General features: G+C 39.0%; 2 protein-coding genes across 4 annotated transcripts in view; one reads left to right on the top strand and one right to left on the bottom strand.

Moving 5' to 3' along the window:
* klhl22 (kelch-like family member 22) overlaps positions 1-8,083 on the top strand; it is a 279,020-nt gene extending 270,937 nt beyond the window's left edge. Inside the window, exons 2-9 of one of the 3 annotated variants that reach the window (XM_083554034.1) lie at positions 947-972; positions 2,304-2,573; positions 2,699-2,864; positions 3,158-3,469; positions 4,040-4,449; positions 4,546-4,738; positions 4,849-5,082; positions 5,245-8,083. In XM_083554034.1, coding sequence (XP_083410160.1) covers positions 2,359-2,573; positions 2,699-2,864; positions 3,158-3,469; positions 4,040-4,449; positions 4,546-4,738; positions 4,849-5,082; positions 5,245-5,589 — 1,875 coding nt within the window. In that variant the 5' untranslated portion in view covers positions 947-972; positions 2,304-2,358 and the 3' untranslated portion in view covers positions 5,590-8,083. Of the gene's footprint in view, positions 1-859; positions 973-2,303; positions 2,582-2,698; positions 2,865-3,157; positions 3,470-4,039; positions 4,450-4,545; positions 4,739-4,848; positions 5,111-5,200 lie in introns of those variants that run through there. The other 2 variants (XM_083554036.1, XM_083554035.1) reach the window with 2 other exon arrangements.
* Positions 8,084-14,294: 6,211 nt separating this feature from the next.
* On the bottom strand, positions 14,295-18,198 carry tbx16 (T-box transcription factor 16). Its single transcript, XM_083553721.1, has 8 exons — positions 17,175-18,198; positions 16,985-17,087; positions 16,365-16,529; positions 15,951-16,097; positions 15,789-15,859; positions 15,600-15,688; positions 15,265-15,478; positions 14,295-15,159 (listed from the first exon to the last, which is right to left on the bottom strand). Exons 1-8 carry the CDS (start codon positions 17,291-17,293, stop codon positions 14,724-14,726), a joined length of 1,344 nt encoding a protein of 447 aa, XP_083409847.1. The 5' UTR covers positions 17,294-18,198; the 3' UTR covers positions 14,295-14,723.
* Between the last annotated feature and the right edge of the window lie 1,532 nt (positions 18,199-19,730).

Here is a 19,730-nt window from a genome sequence, read left to right as displayed (position 1 = left end):
TCTGGATTTTTTGTAGGCTTGTATTTGTATTATATTATAATATAATATAATATATATAATTTATTGATATTTGTATAAATAGGTATAAGCAACTCGAAGGTGCTGTGGGTAGCACAGTCTAAAACTAATCTACTGTCTTGTGTTTGGTGTTGCATGGGTTATATTATAATATATAAATACAGTATCTCACAAAAGTGAGTACACCCCTCACATCTTCTCAGGGTACAATACTATAGAAATGAAACTTGGATATATTTTAGAGCAGGCCATGTGCAGCCTGTATAGCAGTACAGATTTACTGTCTTCTGAAAATCACTTAATATACAGCCATTAGCCAGAGTCAAAATAACTGCCAACAAAAGTGAGTACACCCTAAGTGAACAAAATGTCAATATTTTGTGTGAGCATCATCGTTAACTAATGATGCCTTAATTCCTCCTGGGCATGGACTTCACCTCTAAATCACATGGTCACACACTGTCCCTGGTGGCAGGTGTAAATGTGCTCTTCCTGTGCTCCACCAGTAGGTGGGGTAGTTTGTCAGGGTTTGAGAAGAAGTCAATCTAATCAGTGCTCGAATTGAGTTTTATTGGGATCCCCACTTGTTGTGTAATTCAAATCAAATCACATTTTATTTTATTATCTAATTCATACATTTTTTTACTAAAATAATCTTGGGGACACCCCTAAGTTTTTTTTACTTGTCATGGGTAATGCCTTATGGGCATCCGCCATCAATTCGAGCACTATATCTAATCACTAAACACAGCAGTGTAGAGTGTAGTAGATGTGTGATTCTGCGACCAGTCCCCTCCAGCACACACACACACACACACACACACACACACACACACACACACACCAAACCGGAAGTCATGCTTGTTTTTGTGTGTGACGTCACTAGGAAGGCTGAAAGTAAAAGTAATTAGTGCTGATGGCTGTGAGATCCCAGCTTGTGCTGTTTCACCCAAGGTATTATTCAGTTTTATTCCTCAAAGCATGACCTATTTTGTATTCTTGTATTCTAAAAATCCATAGTCTATCGTATAGCGACAATCAGAAATATATCTATTTTATTTATAGATATGTATTTCATGCATTTAGTTGTTTTATTTTATTTATTATTTTCAACCGCTAAATGTCTTAATTTTATAATTTAATATTGCATTTGCTATATAGAGATTCACCGTTCAAAACGTGCAAAACATGCAGCAGCAATAACACGTGATCATTATAATTGTGCTTTAATAATGTTATAAAACTGGGCACGTGGCAACTAATTCTTCTGCCTCTTATTCTTCTTATTATATATATATCTGGGATTGTTTTCCTTTGTGTATATGTAAACTGCTGTATAGTCAAATCATCCCAAATGCATCACTCTCCACTCTATAAGTGCACTATATGAATGAGATGAACAGCTTCTGAGCGCCTCTGTAGTGCGCACTAGATAAAAAAGGGAAGGGGTTTGAGATTCAGCTTAAGGGTGGACGAAACAGGAAGTTTGTTTAGAAACCCAGCGGCGTTATTATGCACCCTTTTTAACACCTTTATGGCTGCGTTTATAATGACAACTGGGGCATTTATACGCGTGAGAAAAAAAACTGAGACTAAACTTGCTATAAAGGTTCTTTTTTTTAGGCTGTGTAAATGTGTACTCATGAGTAATTGCAAGTTTTTTTCTAGTATCAAATACCAAAAGTTGTGCAAACTACACATTATGAGAAAGTGAGAAATGACGCTATGGCTGAATTCTTGATAGCCCACACTGTAGAGTCGCATACAGCCAATCAGAGGCTACACAGTGTGTCACGTGATTACACCAGCCTTGAGTTGTAGTGATAAGAAGCTCAGATTATTTGGACAACTTTGTTCTTTGAGTCTCTCGTTCATCAATTTGAGTCATTTGGTTCAATTCGTTCTTTTGTTTAGGAATAAAAAAATGTCACTAAGCAGATCCTCCAACATGTCCACATACAAAAACTTAGACTATAGTTACAATCATTTTTATATATCTATATATAAGTGCATCAGTGATGGACATTAAGGAAGTAAATGTAATTCGTTACTATGATTTAATAGCTTTTTTAAAATATATTAAAGGGTCTAGTGATTCTAATAGAGTTTGGGCCAACAGAAAAGACCTTGCTGGATCTTAAGGCCAAGCAATAGGTTACACAGAGCTATACTTTAATATTTGGGATAATAATTGCAATGTGTTGGATTGTTTCAACCTTCACTCCCTGAATTTGCACAATTTTTATCTTCCTCATATATCCTAAATTAATTATTGGGTACCGCAGGAAGACTCAGGGAATGTGATCAGCAGCTCAATATCTTGAATCTGGTGGTGCAGAGATGGCTGACGAGATAGATCCAGTCCTAACTGAAGCAACCCAGGCTGGGAGGTGTGTCAAGCAGAAGTACCGCAGTAGCACACACTCGCAAGGGCTAATAGATGGACTCTTGTCATTACGTGAAGAAGAGATACTGTTTGACGTGGTGCTGCTGGTAGAGGGGAAGCCTATTAAAGCTCACCGCATCCTCCTGGCTGCTTCCTGTGACTATTTCAGGTCAGCAGGTATTTACTCATGTGGACAAAACACTGCATTTAAACACAGAAGAAACATAATTGATGAAAGTTTTTTAGAATTTTGTTGTTGCACTAATTTATTAAAATGTTTTCCTTTTCTTGCAGAGGCATGTTTGCTGGGGGTTTGCGGGAGATGCAGCAGACTGAAATCCCTATTCATGGAGTTACACACACTGCCATGGCCAAACTGTTAGACTTCATCTACACGTCTGAGCTTGTGCTGGATCTGGACACGGTGCAGGAGGTGCTGTGTGCTGCGACCCTTCTGCAGGTTAAGCATTTTGACCATCATGGAGCTTCAAAAATGTGCTGCAAGATGCTCTTTTGTAAAACACAATAGTGACCTGCATTGCAAATTTTGAATGACCCTGCAGATGTTATATAAACTGAAAAACCAAAAATCTTAGATATGTTATATTTGTCATATTAAGTGAAGGTCATAAAGACGAGTATAAACATTGTTAAAAAAAAATAGCTACATATATTGAGTTTTCAGGTACGGTGAGTACAAAAGAATTATTCTCAGAATTTATTCTCTTCTGTTCCATCTTTTCTTTCCTTCAGGTCCAGGATGTGATTGGCTTCTGCTGTGAGTTCCTCTACTCTTGGATGGACCACGATAACATCCTGGAAGTGGAGAAGCTGGCTGATACCTACGGGCTGAAGCAGCTCGACGAGAAGGTGCACTCATACCTCCTGAAGAATATCCAGACCTTCTCACGCACTGCGATATACCGCCAACTGCCAGCTGAGAAGGTTCTGCGTGTTCTGTCGAGCGATGATCTAGAGGTGAGCTCAGAGAACGAGGTTTTCGAGGCAGCACTGCACTATTACTACAGCCCTGAGCAGGTGGAGAAGGACCAAGTGTGCCTAAAGGTAATGCCTTAGTTCTTGTTCTTTTAAAATGTAAACATTTTAATGGAAAGGTCTATAGAATGAAAAGAACCATGCAAATAAACAGACTTGAAGTTTATTTATGATAAAATAGTGATGTGCATCTCCATAATTGAGGCCGATGTGATTCACATCTCGATGCATAGCCAACGATATGATGCATATAATGCAGCTTGCGATGCGATACGTCTGTACAGATCTACCTCTGCCATGTTAATCTGTATTCTATGTGACTCTCAGGACACGCCTCGGTCTCCATGGTGTTGTGATACTTCAGATATTGGTCACCTTATAAATAATAGAAGTGTATTTTTTTTATTGAGTCTGAGCATAAAAAGAAGACACTGGTACAGGTGTTTTTGTAAGATGGTGACGTTTTATAGTATATCACAATGTAGATCCAAACCGGTCCAGAGAAAAGATGAAACGTCAGGTGTGGGGAGAGTGAGCTGTGTAATATTACATTAGCGTTAATAATTCATATTTTCGAAGTGCTGTATACTCACTATGATGATGATGAATCTAACATCCTGGGTTTAAATCTGTTTTTAGGAGCCCATGTGCATGATGGATGCTGTGCGCTTCTGTCTCATGGAGCAAGCCACCCTGAAGCACCTGTATAGCCGCATGGAGGCGAGCTCGCTGGGTAGCATCATCTCCTTTGCCCTGCACTACCACAGCAACAGTCTTTGGCAGCCAGTCATGCAGAGTCCCCTGAGCCAACCTCGCTCCAACTGCCACTGCATCCTGGGGTTCGGGGGCATATTTTCATCTGGCATGCTCGCCGACAACGACAAATGCTTCCAGATCTTCCACCCGTCCTGGGGGGAATGGCGCAACCTCGGTGCTGACGGCGCACCACGTATGTCCAACATGGGCATCGCGCTGCTGAATAACTTTGTCTACCTGATAGGAGGAGACAACAACACAAGCGGGTTCAGAGCTGAGTCACAGTGTTGGAGGTAAAATTATGAACATTTTCTTGACAAGCCTTAAGCTTCAGCCAGACTATGCTGAGATGTTAAAGGAGGTTAAGTCATGTGGCTTCCTTTCCCCAGATACGATCCTCGACACAACTCTTGGTGTGATATCAAGCCTCTTCAGCAGCAGCATGCAGACCACTGTGTGTGTGTAGTGGAGAGCTGCATCTACGCTATTGGAGGGCGTGACTACAGCACCGAGCTGAACTGTGTGGAGCGCTATGATCCCCAGACAAACACCTGGGAGTATGTGGCTCCAATCAAACGTGAGGTAGTTATGTATTTAGCACAGCTACATTCTCGCTGTTCTGCGTGTCAGCATTTTTGCTTCTGTTTTTAGATTTGCTTTGATTATGGATTTCGCACAAATAATTCCTTTAGGTGTACGCCCATGCTGGGGCAGTGGTCGATGGGAAGATCTACATTGCATGTGGCCGTCGAGGAATGGCCTACCTGAAGGAGACCTACTGCTTTGACACCCAAGCCAACCAGTGGACTGCGTGTGCTGAGGGGCCTGTGGAGCGAGCCTGGCACGGGATGGCAGTGTACGGAGGGCGTGCTTATGTAATCGGTGGAAGCAACGACAGCTGCGGTTACAGACGGGATGTTCTGAAGGCTAGTACACTAGTACTGTGGTTAAACTGTAACGAGACATGAAACTGGCATTGTGAGCTGGAATGAAAATAAGCTTGATGGATATTGAGAAATGTTTTATGCTTTCTGTATAAGAAAGTGTGAAATAGATGAGAGACGGTGGTACTTCTTACTTTCCTGCAGGTGGCGTGCTATAACCCAGCTGAAGATTCCTGGTCTGTGGTGTGTCCTTTGCTGTCGGGGCATGGCGAGCCTGGCATGGCCGTGTTAGATGGGCGGATTTACGTGCTGGGTGGGAGATCACACGACAAAGGCAGCCGCATGAAGTATGTGCATATCTACGATCCTGAGGGTGACTGCTGGGAGAGCGGTGCCCCTCTGGATATCCGAGTGTCGGGTTTGTCTGCCTGCGTCGCACTTATTCCTAAAAACACACTTCCACAAGCTCCTAAACCTACGCATGGAGCCGAAGCACAATGGCACGAAGTGGAATGGGACGAGTCGGAGCACTCGAGCGAGGACGGCTGAGGCAGGTTTTTTAAATAATAATCCCAGTAACTGTGTGTGTTGATGGGATGGAGTCAACACAAGCCGTGCTTGTGTGTACTATACAGGTGGGTAACGTGGCACAGATATTATATCACAATACTTCCAGGTACAACCAGATTACGCAGTTGTTCAATTTACTGGCCTAAAAAGTCCTTAATCCTGAAATTTCAAATTTACAACAAATTATATAACGAATAAAATCAAATAATAAATACAATCAGATCCAAAAACAAGAAAGAATGAAGTATGAAATGCTCCCAAAAGTGACTCACAGCACCAATGTTCTTATTGTATACAAGTTGTGACACAGTGCGTGCGAGTTTTCTATTCTCATTGGTCAGAAGGTGTTGATTTATTTCCTATAACAGCAGCAGTCAAACACAGGTTCACATTAAAGCGCTTCGATCTGTTTTCATATTAACGGCTTACGCAGGGACTTGAATGGCAGACGCTCCGTACATAATCATTAATATGTTGACGTTTTCTTGTAATTCATTTTTACATGTTTGTTTAGCTTTTCTGGAAGCAGTTTCCATTGTCTTCGGTATGGAGGATCTTCTGCTTGCGCCGTAAAATGTCAGGTTTTTTCTTAGTAAATTCTATTTTAAACACAAGGAAATGATCCTAATTTGGCCTTATTCATTCTACAGCAATAAACACAGCATCATGCATGAGGTAAGAGCGTGAGGTCTGCATTTTCCTTGATTAGTTTTTTTCTGATCTGCATGCAGGTAAAATAACATGGCGCATTTTCGTTCCCGGTTCTCTCGGGTTGAAGAGGTGTATCTGCGTATGGTTTCCTGTGCCACAAGCAGTAACTTTGTGAGAATGTTTTAACTGTTATTATGAAACTGCTGTTTATACTGTATGGTGTTTTTGCACTGTCTGTGCCTTTCATTTTACTTCTTCACCGAATTTCCAGTTTTCAGTTTGAGGGTTGAACGGAAACATGATCTACAAACAAAATTGAAATACCACTTAGACTTGGGACTGATTTTCTAAAATGTTGCATTTTCAAAGGAAGCACAAGTCGCTTGTTTAAACCAGAATTAGAACGGATAAAATGTTTGCTTGGTTTCGTGTGACTCATAAGTTTTAAAACAGAAACGAGCTATGCATGTATGTAAAGGTTATAGGTTTTTGGGTGTCCTAAGAGAGGCGATAGAAAGTAGATCTTTTGTGGTTGTAAATAAAGTCAAATTTGTTCAGCACTGAACATTGACAAAAGTTTCGAATTCCAAAGAAACCATCATTTTTTTTCCCAGTTCATAATGAAATCAATGATGATACTTTGCAACTGTAATGAATGTGCAATGAGTAGCACTTTTATGAACAATATGTTAACACCACATATTTATATTAATAATAAGGATTTAAAATGTATGCGATTTTACACTTATTTCTATTTATGATGTAACTGATTGGCAGCGAAACCCCAAAACCTGAACATTTATAGAAGTAAATAAAGGTCACCCATGTGGTAAGATATAGTTGTCATGCTAACTATTCAAAAATTCATTTAAACTGTTTCCCTTTATCTCGGTGGATTACAGTGATTACATTTTTCTTCACATACCATATCCAATAGAGTGAGGTTCAAAATACCATCATGAAACCTGGACATTGATATCACCAGCACTACTCCTCAGTCATCAGGTAAAACGATGTAGAATATATTCAAGGTGAGTAAAAAGGTCAAACTCATACCCTGGTTTCGACTTTACACTCCACTATTGTCATGCCCCCATGTCTGAATTGTCTTTAAACATAATTCATTTCTAAACTGACATGGTTTTCATAGCCAGGTACCAGTTTGTTCACAAAGTTTTCAAGTTTTAACATGATGCATTGTTACAAATTTAATGTCTTAAAAACTGTTCTTCAATTTTTCACCCATATTCAATGTCTCATCCTGTTTTGTGTGTTACGTGAGACTACATACTTTTATATAAATATTTGATTGTAATTTCATATTCGAATCCATTTGGAAACAATCGATCCTCATTAAATTTGTAGTTGTACAAATAAAATGTTATTACTGGCCAATTTTTCCTCATCAGCTCTTTCTGTTTAAACTTTAAACAGACTGCTCGATCAGCAGATATCCCTAATCTTCATATTAAGGGGAAAGAAATAATGATTGTCAATTTAATGTGATCTAAATAACAAGATTTTGGATTTTTGCCACGTGTTGATTTTCCAGATTTCTTTTAAAAAAATAAATGTAAAAGCCCAATATAAAGACTCTTGTGTGTGAAAATTACCAGTTTAAAAGATTTGAGTATCAAAGGAATAAGAAATGTTGTTAATCCGAGTGTTTCAGCAACAGTTACTTCTAATACATGGTTTAAGAATGAGCCTACACTACAAAAAAAAGGATATCCTATGCAAATTAAATTGTTTTGAATATAGTAAATTTTATCTTGTATTTTCTTTTATAAGATAACAATAAACCAAATATCAGATTATTAAAGCTTTGAGACATTTTTCTCTCGTTTCATTCTTGATAAAAAAATTTTTTTTCCCAGATTCCCTCTGAACATTGGCAGATACATATTTTGGAAATTGTATTTCGAGTATGTTTTACTCAAATTTCCTTTACTACATTTCCCCTTAGTTATTAATAATACTATTAACAATAGTTAATTGTCGAAACTATCAGCTATTGGCAAAAATCCATACCGATAGTTTTTCCGGCTACCGGTCCACTGTCAATACAAGAGCGGCCTCTAGAGGCGAATCTTTGATATCACGTGCTGTGTGTTTTTTTCACGTGAGACAGCATGCCGCATAGACAACGCTATATTATATTTATTATTTATACTTTATTCATTAGGGAATTACATTTATTAATGAATATATTTATATTTATTTCCTTTAGCACATTTTCATGGTTCAGTACTGTTTTTTGATTTTTTGTAATAAAGTTCAGTGGCTTTTTATTCCGTATCCATTTTAAAAACAATCGGTTAATTATCGGTTATCGGCAAGTACGATCCAACCTAGCTATCGGTATCGGTAAAATCAGTCGACCTCTAGTTTTTAACCTATTTATTTGTAGCCTAATTATTTGTAAGATTCATCCACCAACTATATTTATAAAATGTTTTGATATAGCAATAAATATGGAAAAAAGTCATTATGATAGTAATAATGATTTTTTTTAAAGACTATATGTCTCTTGAACACTAATGCTTATTTGTATGTACAGTGGATAACAAAATAATAAACTAATCTAGCATTATGTGGTATAATAAATACGTTTAAAATCATAATAAAATTTCCACAATTGTATTGGTAGAAACTCCATCCCATGTAATTTTTTTTACAGACCGACCGGGCTCTCCGTTAGAGATGTGGCCCTCACATGAAAAAGTTTGGGGACCCTTGTATTAGTGTAATGTGCTATACACTGCGCCACGACAAAATCATATACAATCAGATCTTAGGTAATAATAATATCAGCATCCTGCAATAATAGTGGCTACATGAATGTAAATGGTTTTTTTATTGATGTTTAAATGTGTTTTACTAAAAGTACAAAAGGTTTTTTTACATTCTGCTAAGTAGATCACAGGTTAAGAGCTTAAGCCAAAGAATAAGAGGTGAAGGGAATTTTGAGCGTAGGGTTTTGCGGTACTTGGTATATTGGACTAAAGGTAATTGCTTGTAATACACAGATTGGACCCATTTCCTTACTCTATTGACCAAATTTTACATTTAAACAACAAAAAATACGACGAAACACAAAAAGATATATATGGTTCCATCTGTTTGTGGACTGAATGTGACTCCACTGGTGTCTTAACTGATCGATTGTAAGCATGTGGTCCACTGAGGATGTTGCTGCTACAGATCCCTATAGATTGTATTGTATTGTGTAAAAACCTCTTTAGCTCTATTATGGCATTTGATTGTGTGTGTGTGTGTGTGTGTGTGTGTGTGTGTGTGTGTGTGTGTGTGTGTGTGTGTGTGTGTGTGTGTAAGAGCAAAGGGGAGCTCTTAGCACTTCATTTACCATCACTTTCCTGCTCTATTGGTGTCTTGGGTGTTATTAAATTTTATAATCCGTACTCTCTTTCATAAGAACACAAATTTCTTAAGAGCCATGTGTCCAAATGTGGCCTCATTTGGCTGTGTGTGAGTGGGTTGAGGTTCATGGAGCAAGAGGCAGGTCATTAGAGCCAAAGTGTGACAGGAGAGTTAAGAGAACCCTGGGGAGGTCACTCTGCACTTGAAAAGTCCCCTGCTGTCTTCATGACATATGACATGTGTAGCTGCAGTGTGGACTGCCTTCTCAATCCCCTTCTGGTTAGATACAATTAGCCAAAAAAAAAAGGGTGGTGATGACCATAAAAATGTGTGTCTGGGTTTCACCTGACAAATGTGCTTCAAAGAGACCCGTATTCATGCTGACATTTTGTTGATGAAGTGCTGCTCGTTTTCTGTGACCTGCTACAGTCTTGGCTTTTCTTGAAAATTTGAATTTCCATTCTAAAATGGCTCTGAACTCACCTGAACAGGATCCACATTGTTCTTGGGTGAGGATTTGATTTGCATGTTCACTGCAGGGCCTGTAATCACAGGCATTATGTGCAAAATACTCTCCTTTTCTCTAGGAGTCCCTGGTCCAGAGCATGAGCTCAAAAAAAGTATCCGTTTACATTATTTAACTACTTACAATTATCTTATTCGGACAACTAAGTAGTTGAGGGTTAGCAAGGGCCCAGCAGTGGCAGCATTTGAAATCACGACCTTCTGATTAGAAGTTCAACATCTCAACCACTGGCCCACATTGATTTACTGAGGTCCTGGAAGAAAACTGTTCATCTCCTAAACAAGAACCAAACTATTGTAGAAAGAGTATTTGATCTTTGTTGTTGGGTTTTTTTTTGTTTCGCTTTCTCATGGATATAACAACATGAACTTTTTTTCAAACCTGCTATCAATTTTCATGGTTTTAGCACCTTCTTGTCACAAGCAGCATACCACTAAAAACATGCACAAAACATACTCCTGCACCATTTTCAATATTAATAACTGTGTGAAAACAAGATGAAGTTGGCAGAATAGCATGAAGATATATGGTCATTGTGTGGAAATTTCTGAATGCAATGTGCAATGGAGTCGACTTTTCTATGACCTTTTCTGAGGGTCTTTAAACTTATGAGAGGATTAAAGTTCATGAATGTCCACGAACTCTCTTAAACAAGAACATTCTCGACTTTAATGTTGAGTTTCGGAGTAAAGGCTCCTGCACCAGAACCACATTCTGCTTGAACTGGACAAATTACATGCCAAATTTACCTTTTTTTTCCTTGCACACATATTCCGACTTGTGTTTTATTTTCCTATTACTCAATGTGATATATAGAGGTTTCACTTCTGTTAACTGCTATTTTTTATGACAGAAAATTCTGCCATTGTTCTCTTTTGCCCTCTTGTTGAACCCATACCCTGTGTCCAAGTTCACACAAACCTACTGCTCTTGCTTGTTATCGCCCTGTTTTTCACACCACTGTATTTATCTAGTGGCACGGCATCACCAGGACGCACTGTTGTCTTATCAGCTCCAGACACTTTAAAACCTCACTGACCTCTTAAAATTAGGGGTCATGCCATTGAGATTGAAGACATTTTCAGAAAATCAGATTGTCTCTTTTTAAATCATGTACAACTTTGTACATTTTTTCCATTATAAATCTAATAAATAAAAGAAAAAAAAGTAACCGGTATTTAAACAATGATGACGTTCTTGGTCATTTCTAAATACGTTTTTCTTTATTCTTTTTGAAAACAATAGAGACATAGAGCTGAGAGTGGATGACATATTTCACCAACAAGGAAAGATTGAAATTACATATACATTTATGGAAGATGCCCTTATCCAGAGACACATAAAATGATCTCGTTTAATTAATTGATCAGTTGAGGGTTAAATACCTTGCTTAAGGGTCCAGTAGTGGCAGTTTGGATTCAGCACCGTTTTTAGGCATAGGCAAACTAGGCGGTCGCATTGGGTGCAACCAGCTGGGGGGGCGCCAGTGAGTGCCCCCTGCCTCGCCACCTCCCTCGCCCTCAACCCATTTAAATTATGTAGGTGGTTTTTCCTGAAGTTTACTATACAGTAGATGTTTACATACTTGAATTCAGGCAATGTTACGGTCGTTATTAAATGTTTAGGCTTTAGTTTATAAAAGGTTGTGAATGATTTGTCTGGTGTAGGGGTGGAGCAATGTGGTGGGAGGATGGAGCCATTGGGGATTGACAATAGGAATTTCACCTAGGCTCCCAAAAAAGGCTGGAAACAAACAATAAACAATTTGAGTCTATTTAGACCTCAGATTAAGAATTTCAACTTTTTGGTCTCAACACAAATGCTTGGCAGGAACCAAAACAGCTGGTTGTGGTGGCATCATGATGTGGGAATGCTTTTTATCAGCAAAGACTGAGAATCTGGTCAGGTCAGGTCAGGGCGGAGAAGAAAAAAAAATCCATCCTGCACTCCTAAACCGATGTATCTCTTTTTTTCCTTACTGTCCATTAACCAGCTGTAGCTCATTCACTGAAGACTTTAACTGAGCTTTTTTTCTCCAGTAGGCTCTTCACTGGTGTGTTTTAAATTATTTTTGGATGATGGGCCATTTCAAGTACTCAGACTGACCGCTGGGCTGAAATAAAAAACCTCAACACTAGATTTCTGCAAAGAAATTTTTTTGTTTTTTTTACTACCAGTAAATGGAAATCTTTATATATATATATATATATAAAGTGTGTGTGTCTGTTCTTTTTAATAGAAAAATGAATTGACTTCTCTATGTGGTTCTTCCCCAAACTGTTACCACAAAGTGAGAGGCACATAATTCTACAGGGTGTCTTTGGATTCTGTAGCATTATATTTTTCCTTCACTTGAACCAGGAGACCCAAACCTGTTTCAGCATGACAACATACCAGCTCAAAAAAGATATGGTTTATATCAATTTTGAGTGGCCTGTTACAGAGCTCTGACTTCAACCCTACTGAACATCTTTGGGATGAAATGGAATGCTGACTGCACCCCAGGCCTCCTCACCTACATCGGTATCTAACTTTACTAACATCCTTGTGACTGAATGAGCACAAATCTCTACACTGAAAAATCTAGTGGAACACCTTCCCAGAAGAGTGGAGGATATTATAAGAGCAAATGTGAAATAGCTCACACATTCACAGCAGTAAATATGTAGCTCTTATCACTTCTCTACTTTAAATTAAGATTATAGACGTATTCGTTATAGCTCAGGGTGCCAGAATCATAATCTCCCCAGGCCACATCAGCATTTTTTTAAACCACAGAAGGAGCCATAATCTATATTTTTTTACAGTAGGAAAGCCAAGTCACATTAAAGTCAAGTTTGCACAAGCCAAATTAAATGAGAGATAAAAATTATGATCATAGTTACCATAGTTATTCAATGCTACTTTTAGTACTTCTAGTTGAATGTGTTGAAATTGAAAACAAGTTTTGTTTTGTCAGCTATGATTAATATATGATTTGAATGTGGACTTTATTTAATCCAAAGCCAAATTATTTTTGCTTCCCATTGTTCATCAGATGCAAACCTACTCATATGTGGTTTTCTCCTGGACTTGTTCCTCCTTTCTCAAAGCAAGCACGTCCCAGGCTCCTTAATTAATATTCAGTATAAGTATAAAAGATACCTCTCAACTTTCCCCAACCAAATAGTCTGTTTTCCCACTAAAAATATGGAAATTAATCCTTTAGTAATCTGACCAGCCAGATGATTGCTCTTACATTGTCCCAATTAATGGACAATGAATAGGCCAATCTTTGCACATACGAAAATGTCTGCATCACACACAGACACGGATACAACCTCCCCCTTTACGGCAGTGATTAGCACCTGAGATCAGGGACGGTGGAGCCTTCCGTGTCTGCTCTTTTGAGATGTGGAACGAGCCAGCCATCCCCCAATTTTCACGCTGCTTAGGAGTCATTCAATGTCAGAGAAAAGCTCTCAGTACGAGTGTGTGCACAGCAAGAGTTGTGATGTTGGGTGGGTGCCTCATTAGTGTCAACAAAAGAAAGGGAAAATGAGGAAAACAAACAAAAAAACGAGCAAATCAACACCGCGGACGGAACCGTAAAATAAGGGATATTTGGACGAAATATCAAATGTATTTTGTTATTGTTAATGTAATTTTGTTTTGTAATCAAGATATTGTGTGTTGCATACCTTTTTTTATTACCTTTAGATTTGTGTTTACCACTAGTTTATTCGTTGTGGATGCAATGGAAGATTTTTGTGCAACTGCTTTTCGAAAGTGGAACCATTTAATGTCATGAGCATGTCAATATCTGAAAAAACGAACTTTGCGCGAAGACAAAAAAATGCAAAATATTGAGCAAGTTTTCAAACCCCCAGATGAATAGTGAATCTAACCAAGCACGAATATTGCAGCGGGACCTGGGTCTGATGATCTGATCCATCTGATCTTAGATAAGAGTTGGTAGTTAAGGATGTAACACAGACCGTCTAATTACTCTCATCAACTCTACCTGCTGGCTCGCCTGTCTGCTCCACCCCCCCTAAAAAATAGGACATAACAAGCGACTCAGGCTCTTTACATTTACATCAATGAGCACACGGTTTTGTCAGGGCAGAAAAGAAACCACAACGTCTGACTTTTACATAATATTTACTTTTAATTTTTTTCCACACGTCCGATTTTACAATACGAGTTTCAGCAAACATTTTTTTTTTACAAAAATAATATTAAACAGCAGTGAAACCATTCACTAAATAAATAAACACACCTATAAACCAAACGATTCAAAAAGAAAGCCAGTCCTTTTTGGGCTTCGAGCAAACATTAGACTTCTAAAACAGGAAGCATGACACTAAGATACATTCATCTTTTGGCCATCATGCAGTCAGCGCTAGCTTTGTCTTGAAGTGAAGCAACTGAAGCAAACAACATGACCTTCACGAAAAATCGACAAAAAGCTTAAGTTTGCTCAAATGCTTTGCACGACCTTCTTCAAGTCCGACCAATCTGTCCAACCCTCCAGTGCACTTTTCTGATTTCCAGAAAAATCCTGAATCTCTGATCACCAGCATGAGTATGAGAAGAGTGGGTACTGGCTCCAGTCAGCCATGTTGGCGTGGTGGTAGCCATGATGGACGGCTTGGGATCCGTAGTCCGCTGCTAAGTGGTGATGGTGGTGAGGGTGGGACGGGTATTGAGCTGAGCTTGTCCCGCTCCACTGGCTCAGGGGCTGATCAGCACTGTAGGGGGCATAGAGTGTGTGATGTCCTAGCATTCCCGGCTTAGCTTGTGCCACAGCTACATTCAGCACCCCAGCATAGTCCTGCACACCAGCTGTGGCAGGGGGAGGGCACTGTGGGACAACCAGATCAGTGGCTTTGCTCTCCTGCTCAGGCACACCGGCTATATCAGGGACCCGAGATTCAAAGCTGGAACGTCCAGCACTGCTGCTCATATTGGAGGAGGTTGGAGATGGGGATTTGTTGTAATCGGGAAATCTGTGGAAGGATCCAAAATAATATTGAGTTCAAATGTTTCCTGATCATGGTTTAAATGATGACATTTTCTGTACATGCTCATAAAAGTGAACAATCAGTAGGTACCTGTAAGGCTGGTATGTGCCATGTCCTGGAACCAGCTGTTCAGAGCTGTACATATCTCGAGCGGTAGATCCCAGAGGCGAATCTCTTTCCAGGCTGTGGTTGTTCTCCCTATCAGATGCTCCCCCCCACGGAGAATTCGGTTCCTCCTCTTTAACTCCCTCCTTGCAGCCAACTCTTGCTTCTGCAAGTCCCTCATAGGTAGAGCGGCGCAAATCTGAAAAGTGTTGAATCCTCTTGTTAATATTCCCACTGTAGTTTCACTGCTAATCCTAATCTACACAATTAGCTAATAGAATTATAGATAGAATTGTCCATTGTGGGTGACAGACTCATACCTGGTGGGCTATCTTGATCTGAATCCCTGACCATTGAGTTCAGCCTCTTAGCCAGTCGCTCAGGATCAGCCGGACCTCTGCTGGCACGTCTGTGTAGAACAGAAGGAAGAAAAAAAAAACATTGAGAATTGTTGTTTTCCCTGAGATAAAACACAAAATATGCGATGCAATTCTGCTTCAGTCGCTCACCTTTTTGAGTTCATGCCCTCATCTCTGAATCCCTTGGCGAAGGGGTTGTTGTCAATTTTCAGCTTGGTGATCTGTAAAAGGACGTGTAACAACCATGAGCGACCTGCAAGCAAATTGTCTGTAAACAATGCCCGGTGTCTGTGTGTGTAACAAGAGACAAACCTTGGTGTTCTGGTAGGCCGTGACAGCGGTAAAGGAGGTCTCCGGGAAGGTAAAATTCTGGAACACGCTCCAGCGAACACTGTAGAGGTCGTCAGCCTGCACAATGTGGAAACGGGGATGGTAGCGGTGCATGGAATGAAGGATGATCTGGACAAGAGATGAAAAACTGTTATTATCCACTGCCCAACTTTCATATTGTGTACTACATTATTTTAATATCAAAATCAGTATTGATTCTACTACTGTATTTCGAAATGTCATTAAGAACTTCACTGATCATGCCATTTGTCAGGATTTCAGGCTCTTTATTAAAAAGATACTGTCACCTTTAATCTTTTGATTTTCATTTATATCTCTTCAATGGAATGATTCAGATGTATGTTTAAAGATTAAAAACTAAAAAAAGATACTCACATGTCCATGTTGGTCAAGAGCATTGTTGGTGAGTTTGAGCTTGAGAAAGGAGACAGACTGCTTCATCCAATGGCTTCCCGGTGCTGGTGAGTCTGGGTGCAGGTATGTCCTGTAGGGTGGCTGTGGCTCAGCCTTACCTGCTACCTCCCACTTATCCTTATTCCACTAGACATATGAATAAATCTTGTTAATTTTACAGAAATAGTCATGTTCAGTTAATTTCAACAAGAACATTGACTGCTTTGCCTTTGCTAGTGGCAGAAGGGCTAAGGTACGAGTAGAGGGGGAGTGTGAGTTTGGGGAGGGGGGGACCCCCAGTTGCTCCTGTAAAAACAGGAAGAGTTTGGGTCCTTTGAAGTGCAGTGTGAGTTGTGTAATCAGTGGTGAGAAGTCTCTGGACACACAGACGAGCACCAACTGCCCTAATCACTAATTAAATGTCTCCCCATTTTTTTTTTTATGTCCCCATTTTTAAGTGTGTGGGTCCAGTAACCCACACAAAAACACATGGTGATACTTTATACCAGGTACTATTTCCACCGTTTCCATGAATTCTAGACATGTGTTAAAACATTATAGTTCATTATAAGGACTTGATAGGTTTAAGCTTGAGATCTTACCTTGTATCTGAAGCCATCTTCAGGCACAATGTCCACCAGGAGGATGTATTTTGCATAGGGCAAAAGTCCAGAAATATTTATTTTACAATGAGGAAACATTCTCCTGCAAAAGGCAAAGCATACATATTTATATCCATAGTCTCAAAAGCTGCCTCCCATTAAGGTGGAAACGTCTTAGGTTGATCTTTACCTGCCGGGCTTTGTGATGATCATCTCTGTACCAATCTCATGGAAGGACTTCCAGAGCTCGGGGTCCTCCAAGGTTAGCCTAATGTCCCCTTGGTGAAAGGAGTCTGTTGGTCCAGCCATCGCAGAAGGAGGTGGAATATTAAAATTGTGTTTGAGGTCTGAGTGAAATAGAAAAACAAGGAATGAGATTGTGTCCTCATAGAATTTAGTGGAAGATGAAAATCAATCTTACAAGAAACTCTCAAACACAATGACCAGTGTTCAAACTTACCTCTAATAGCTTGCATTTCTCAAGATTATTTGTCTGTAAGAAAAATCAAGGTGCACTGAAAAGATTAGGAAAATCAGCCTTGAATCGTTTTCAGTCAGAGCACCAAGCTCTCCATATGATTTCCTGAAGCTTCAGTAAAATCCGTAACCGAATTTGACAAAATTAAATCCAGAGATGTGGAGAGGATCTAGGCATTTACCTTTCTGAGGAGCCTAGTGGACATCGGGCTGATTTAAGGGGATACTGCCGGTGGGCGGAGCTTGGGCCCCCGTTCCTACCCTTTGAAGTGGCCCAGGGAAGAGTCAATGTCATGATGTGATTGGAGGACGGGTGAAATCAAAGAGACTTAGCAGAGCCTTGATAGAGTCCCAACAGGAAGGGGACCAGGCCGTCTTTATGAACTGCTAAAAGACTTTTAGGCAAATATGCACAGGGCTTCCTAGAGCACGAGTCAACAATAAAATCTCGCTAATGCTGTTAGTTAAAGTGAGCGAGGGCATAGAAATAAAGGGAGTCACAGTCTAAATGACAAATTTACACATTCACACAAACAAAATCCTGTGTACACTCTTGATATGTTTGTTAATTCACACAGACTTATCCATTCATTTTCACTGGAGCATCAGATACAGGGTCATTATATCAGCAGGCGAGATAGAGAGAGAAGAAGCTCAAAGAAGGTGCTTAGAGCTGAAAAATAATCAAGTTGAAATGATATGAAGTACATTATATGCATGGGTTCCTTTACATTTCCAAAACCTAATGTTGGTCATTTAGTAACAAAATAAAAGGGAAAATAATTCAGCTCATATTACAATACAAGATGTTTAGAAAAAAATTTAAAACTGCTGTTGATGCAGTTTTATGTTTTAATACATTTTATATATCTATATATTTTTTTAAAACATAATGTATTTCCTCTTTAGGTCTATAAACCTAGTTTATTTTTTATATATATTTTTATATTTTAATATTGAATTCTTTGTTTGTTTCTTTAATTGTGTAATTTAGAACATGCTCTGGTGCAATCAATTGACTTTGCAGCTGAAGCTGCAGTGAAAACAAAATCACGTCCATTATAGAGACTGAGGGAGAGGAACGTAAAGCATTAATAGAGTCATGACAGCATTCAGGCCCTGAGGCAAACACACAGGTGAGCTTACCTGAGGGACAGTTTGTCCCTTGTATGTATGTTTGGAGTGTGATGGGGAGGGGGTAGTTTTGTTGTGTATTGTGGATTCAGTGTGTCTAGACGTGACAATGCTTTAGTACTTAATCTCATTAGGTGCACCACCACATTCCTCATGTGGGTTTAGGTTCATGCGGAGAGGCGAAAAAGAAAATAAGACAGGTCACATTGAGATGGACTTGGAAAAAACAGATAAAGAAAGAGAGATGGATCACGCTGAATGAAATTCAAAGAATAATTAGGGACGAGGTACAGGCTCCGAGTCGATGAGGGTTGAGGGAGGAAATGGCAGTGAGCCAGTGAAAGAATTTGACTGTATGGCCCAGTACTTCACAGGTTGTTAGCACAATTAGGTCTCCAGTTACAGAGAACAAATACATAAACATCACGAGTGGGTTTCTCGGGGCGAATAATCTTCAGCGGGCATTGCTAACCGTTCATATTCATTTGCGAATGAAAGCGGGCTGATGTGTGTGCTTGACCTGCTGCATTCACAAATCAGGAAATAAGCATCGGAGTCAGTCTGAAGTCTGGAGCCTCTTTATAAAATGTGTACTGGTGGAAATTTTAAAACGTGACTTTGGGATTTATTGTAAAACTCCTACTCCTGGTTATGATTTTACAGCTTTTCATCCCATGAAAAGCCCTTAGAAAAAAATGGTTACACAAGGGACGTCTTTAAATGTTACCCCAAACAAACTAGAGTTTTCTTAAAAGCTTTACAACCCCAAAACCCTAAAATAATTATCGAATCGTAGCATAAAATATTGAAATATTGGTCATTATTATTTTAATGTGTAATTCAACCTAGAAATATTTTTTATGAAAAGGTAAAGGTGTTTATATTATAGTAATAAATTATATTTTACATTTGTATTTGTTCCATAAAGCCTTTTCATAAAATTTTCACTCGTATTTCCACTTTAAATAATAATAATAATAATAATAATAATAATAATAATAATAATAATAATAATAATAAATTAATAATGATAATGGACTAAAATATTACTACGAATAATTCACAGACAATAATATCCTTGACAATCCCTTATAATCTTTTTGGTTTATGTAATGGAAGTACATTTGTCGATTAT

The sequence above is a fragment of the Silurus aristotelis genome, assembly GCF_946808225.1.
Source record: "Silurus aristotelis genome assembly, chromosome: 11".
NCBI classification, from domain to species: domain Eukaryota; kingdom Metazoa; phylum Chordata; class Actinopteri; order Siluriformes; family Siluridae; genus Silurus; species Silurus aristotelis.
The sequence above is the reverse complement of the archived record's forward strand: the minus strand, read 5'-3'. Positions and strand labels throughout refer to the sequence as shown.

Excerpts from the sequence above, each read along its gene's own strand:
- tbx16 (XM_083553721.1), bottom strand. The coding sequence starts at position 17,293 with ATGGCTGGACCAACAGACTCCTTTCACCAAGGGGACATTAGGCTAACC. Across the intron at positions 17,088-17,174 it reads ATCATCACAAAGCCCGGCAG|GAGAATGTTTCCTCATTGTA; the intron begins GTAAAGATCAAC and ends TGCCTTTTGCAG. Across the intron at positions 16,530-16,984 it reads AAGATGGCTTCAGATACAAG|TGGAATAAGGATAAGTGGGA; the intron begins GTAAGATCTCAA and ends TCATATGTCTAG.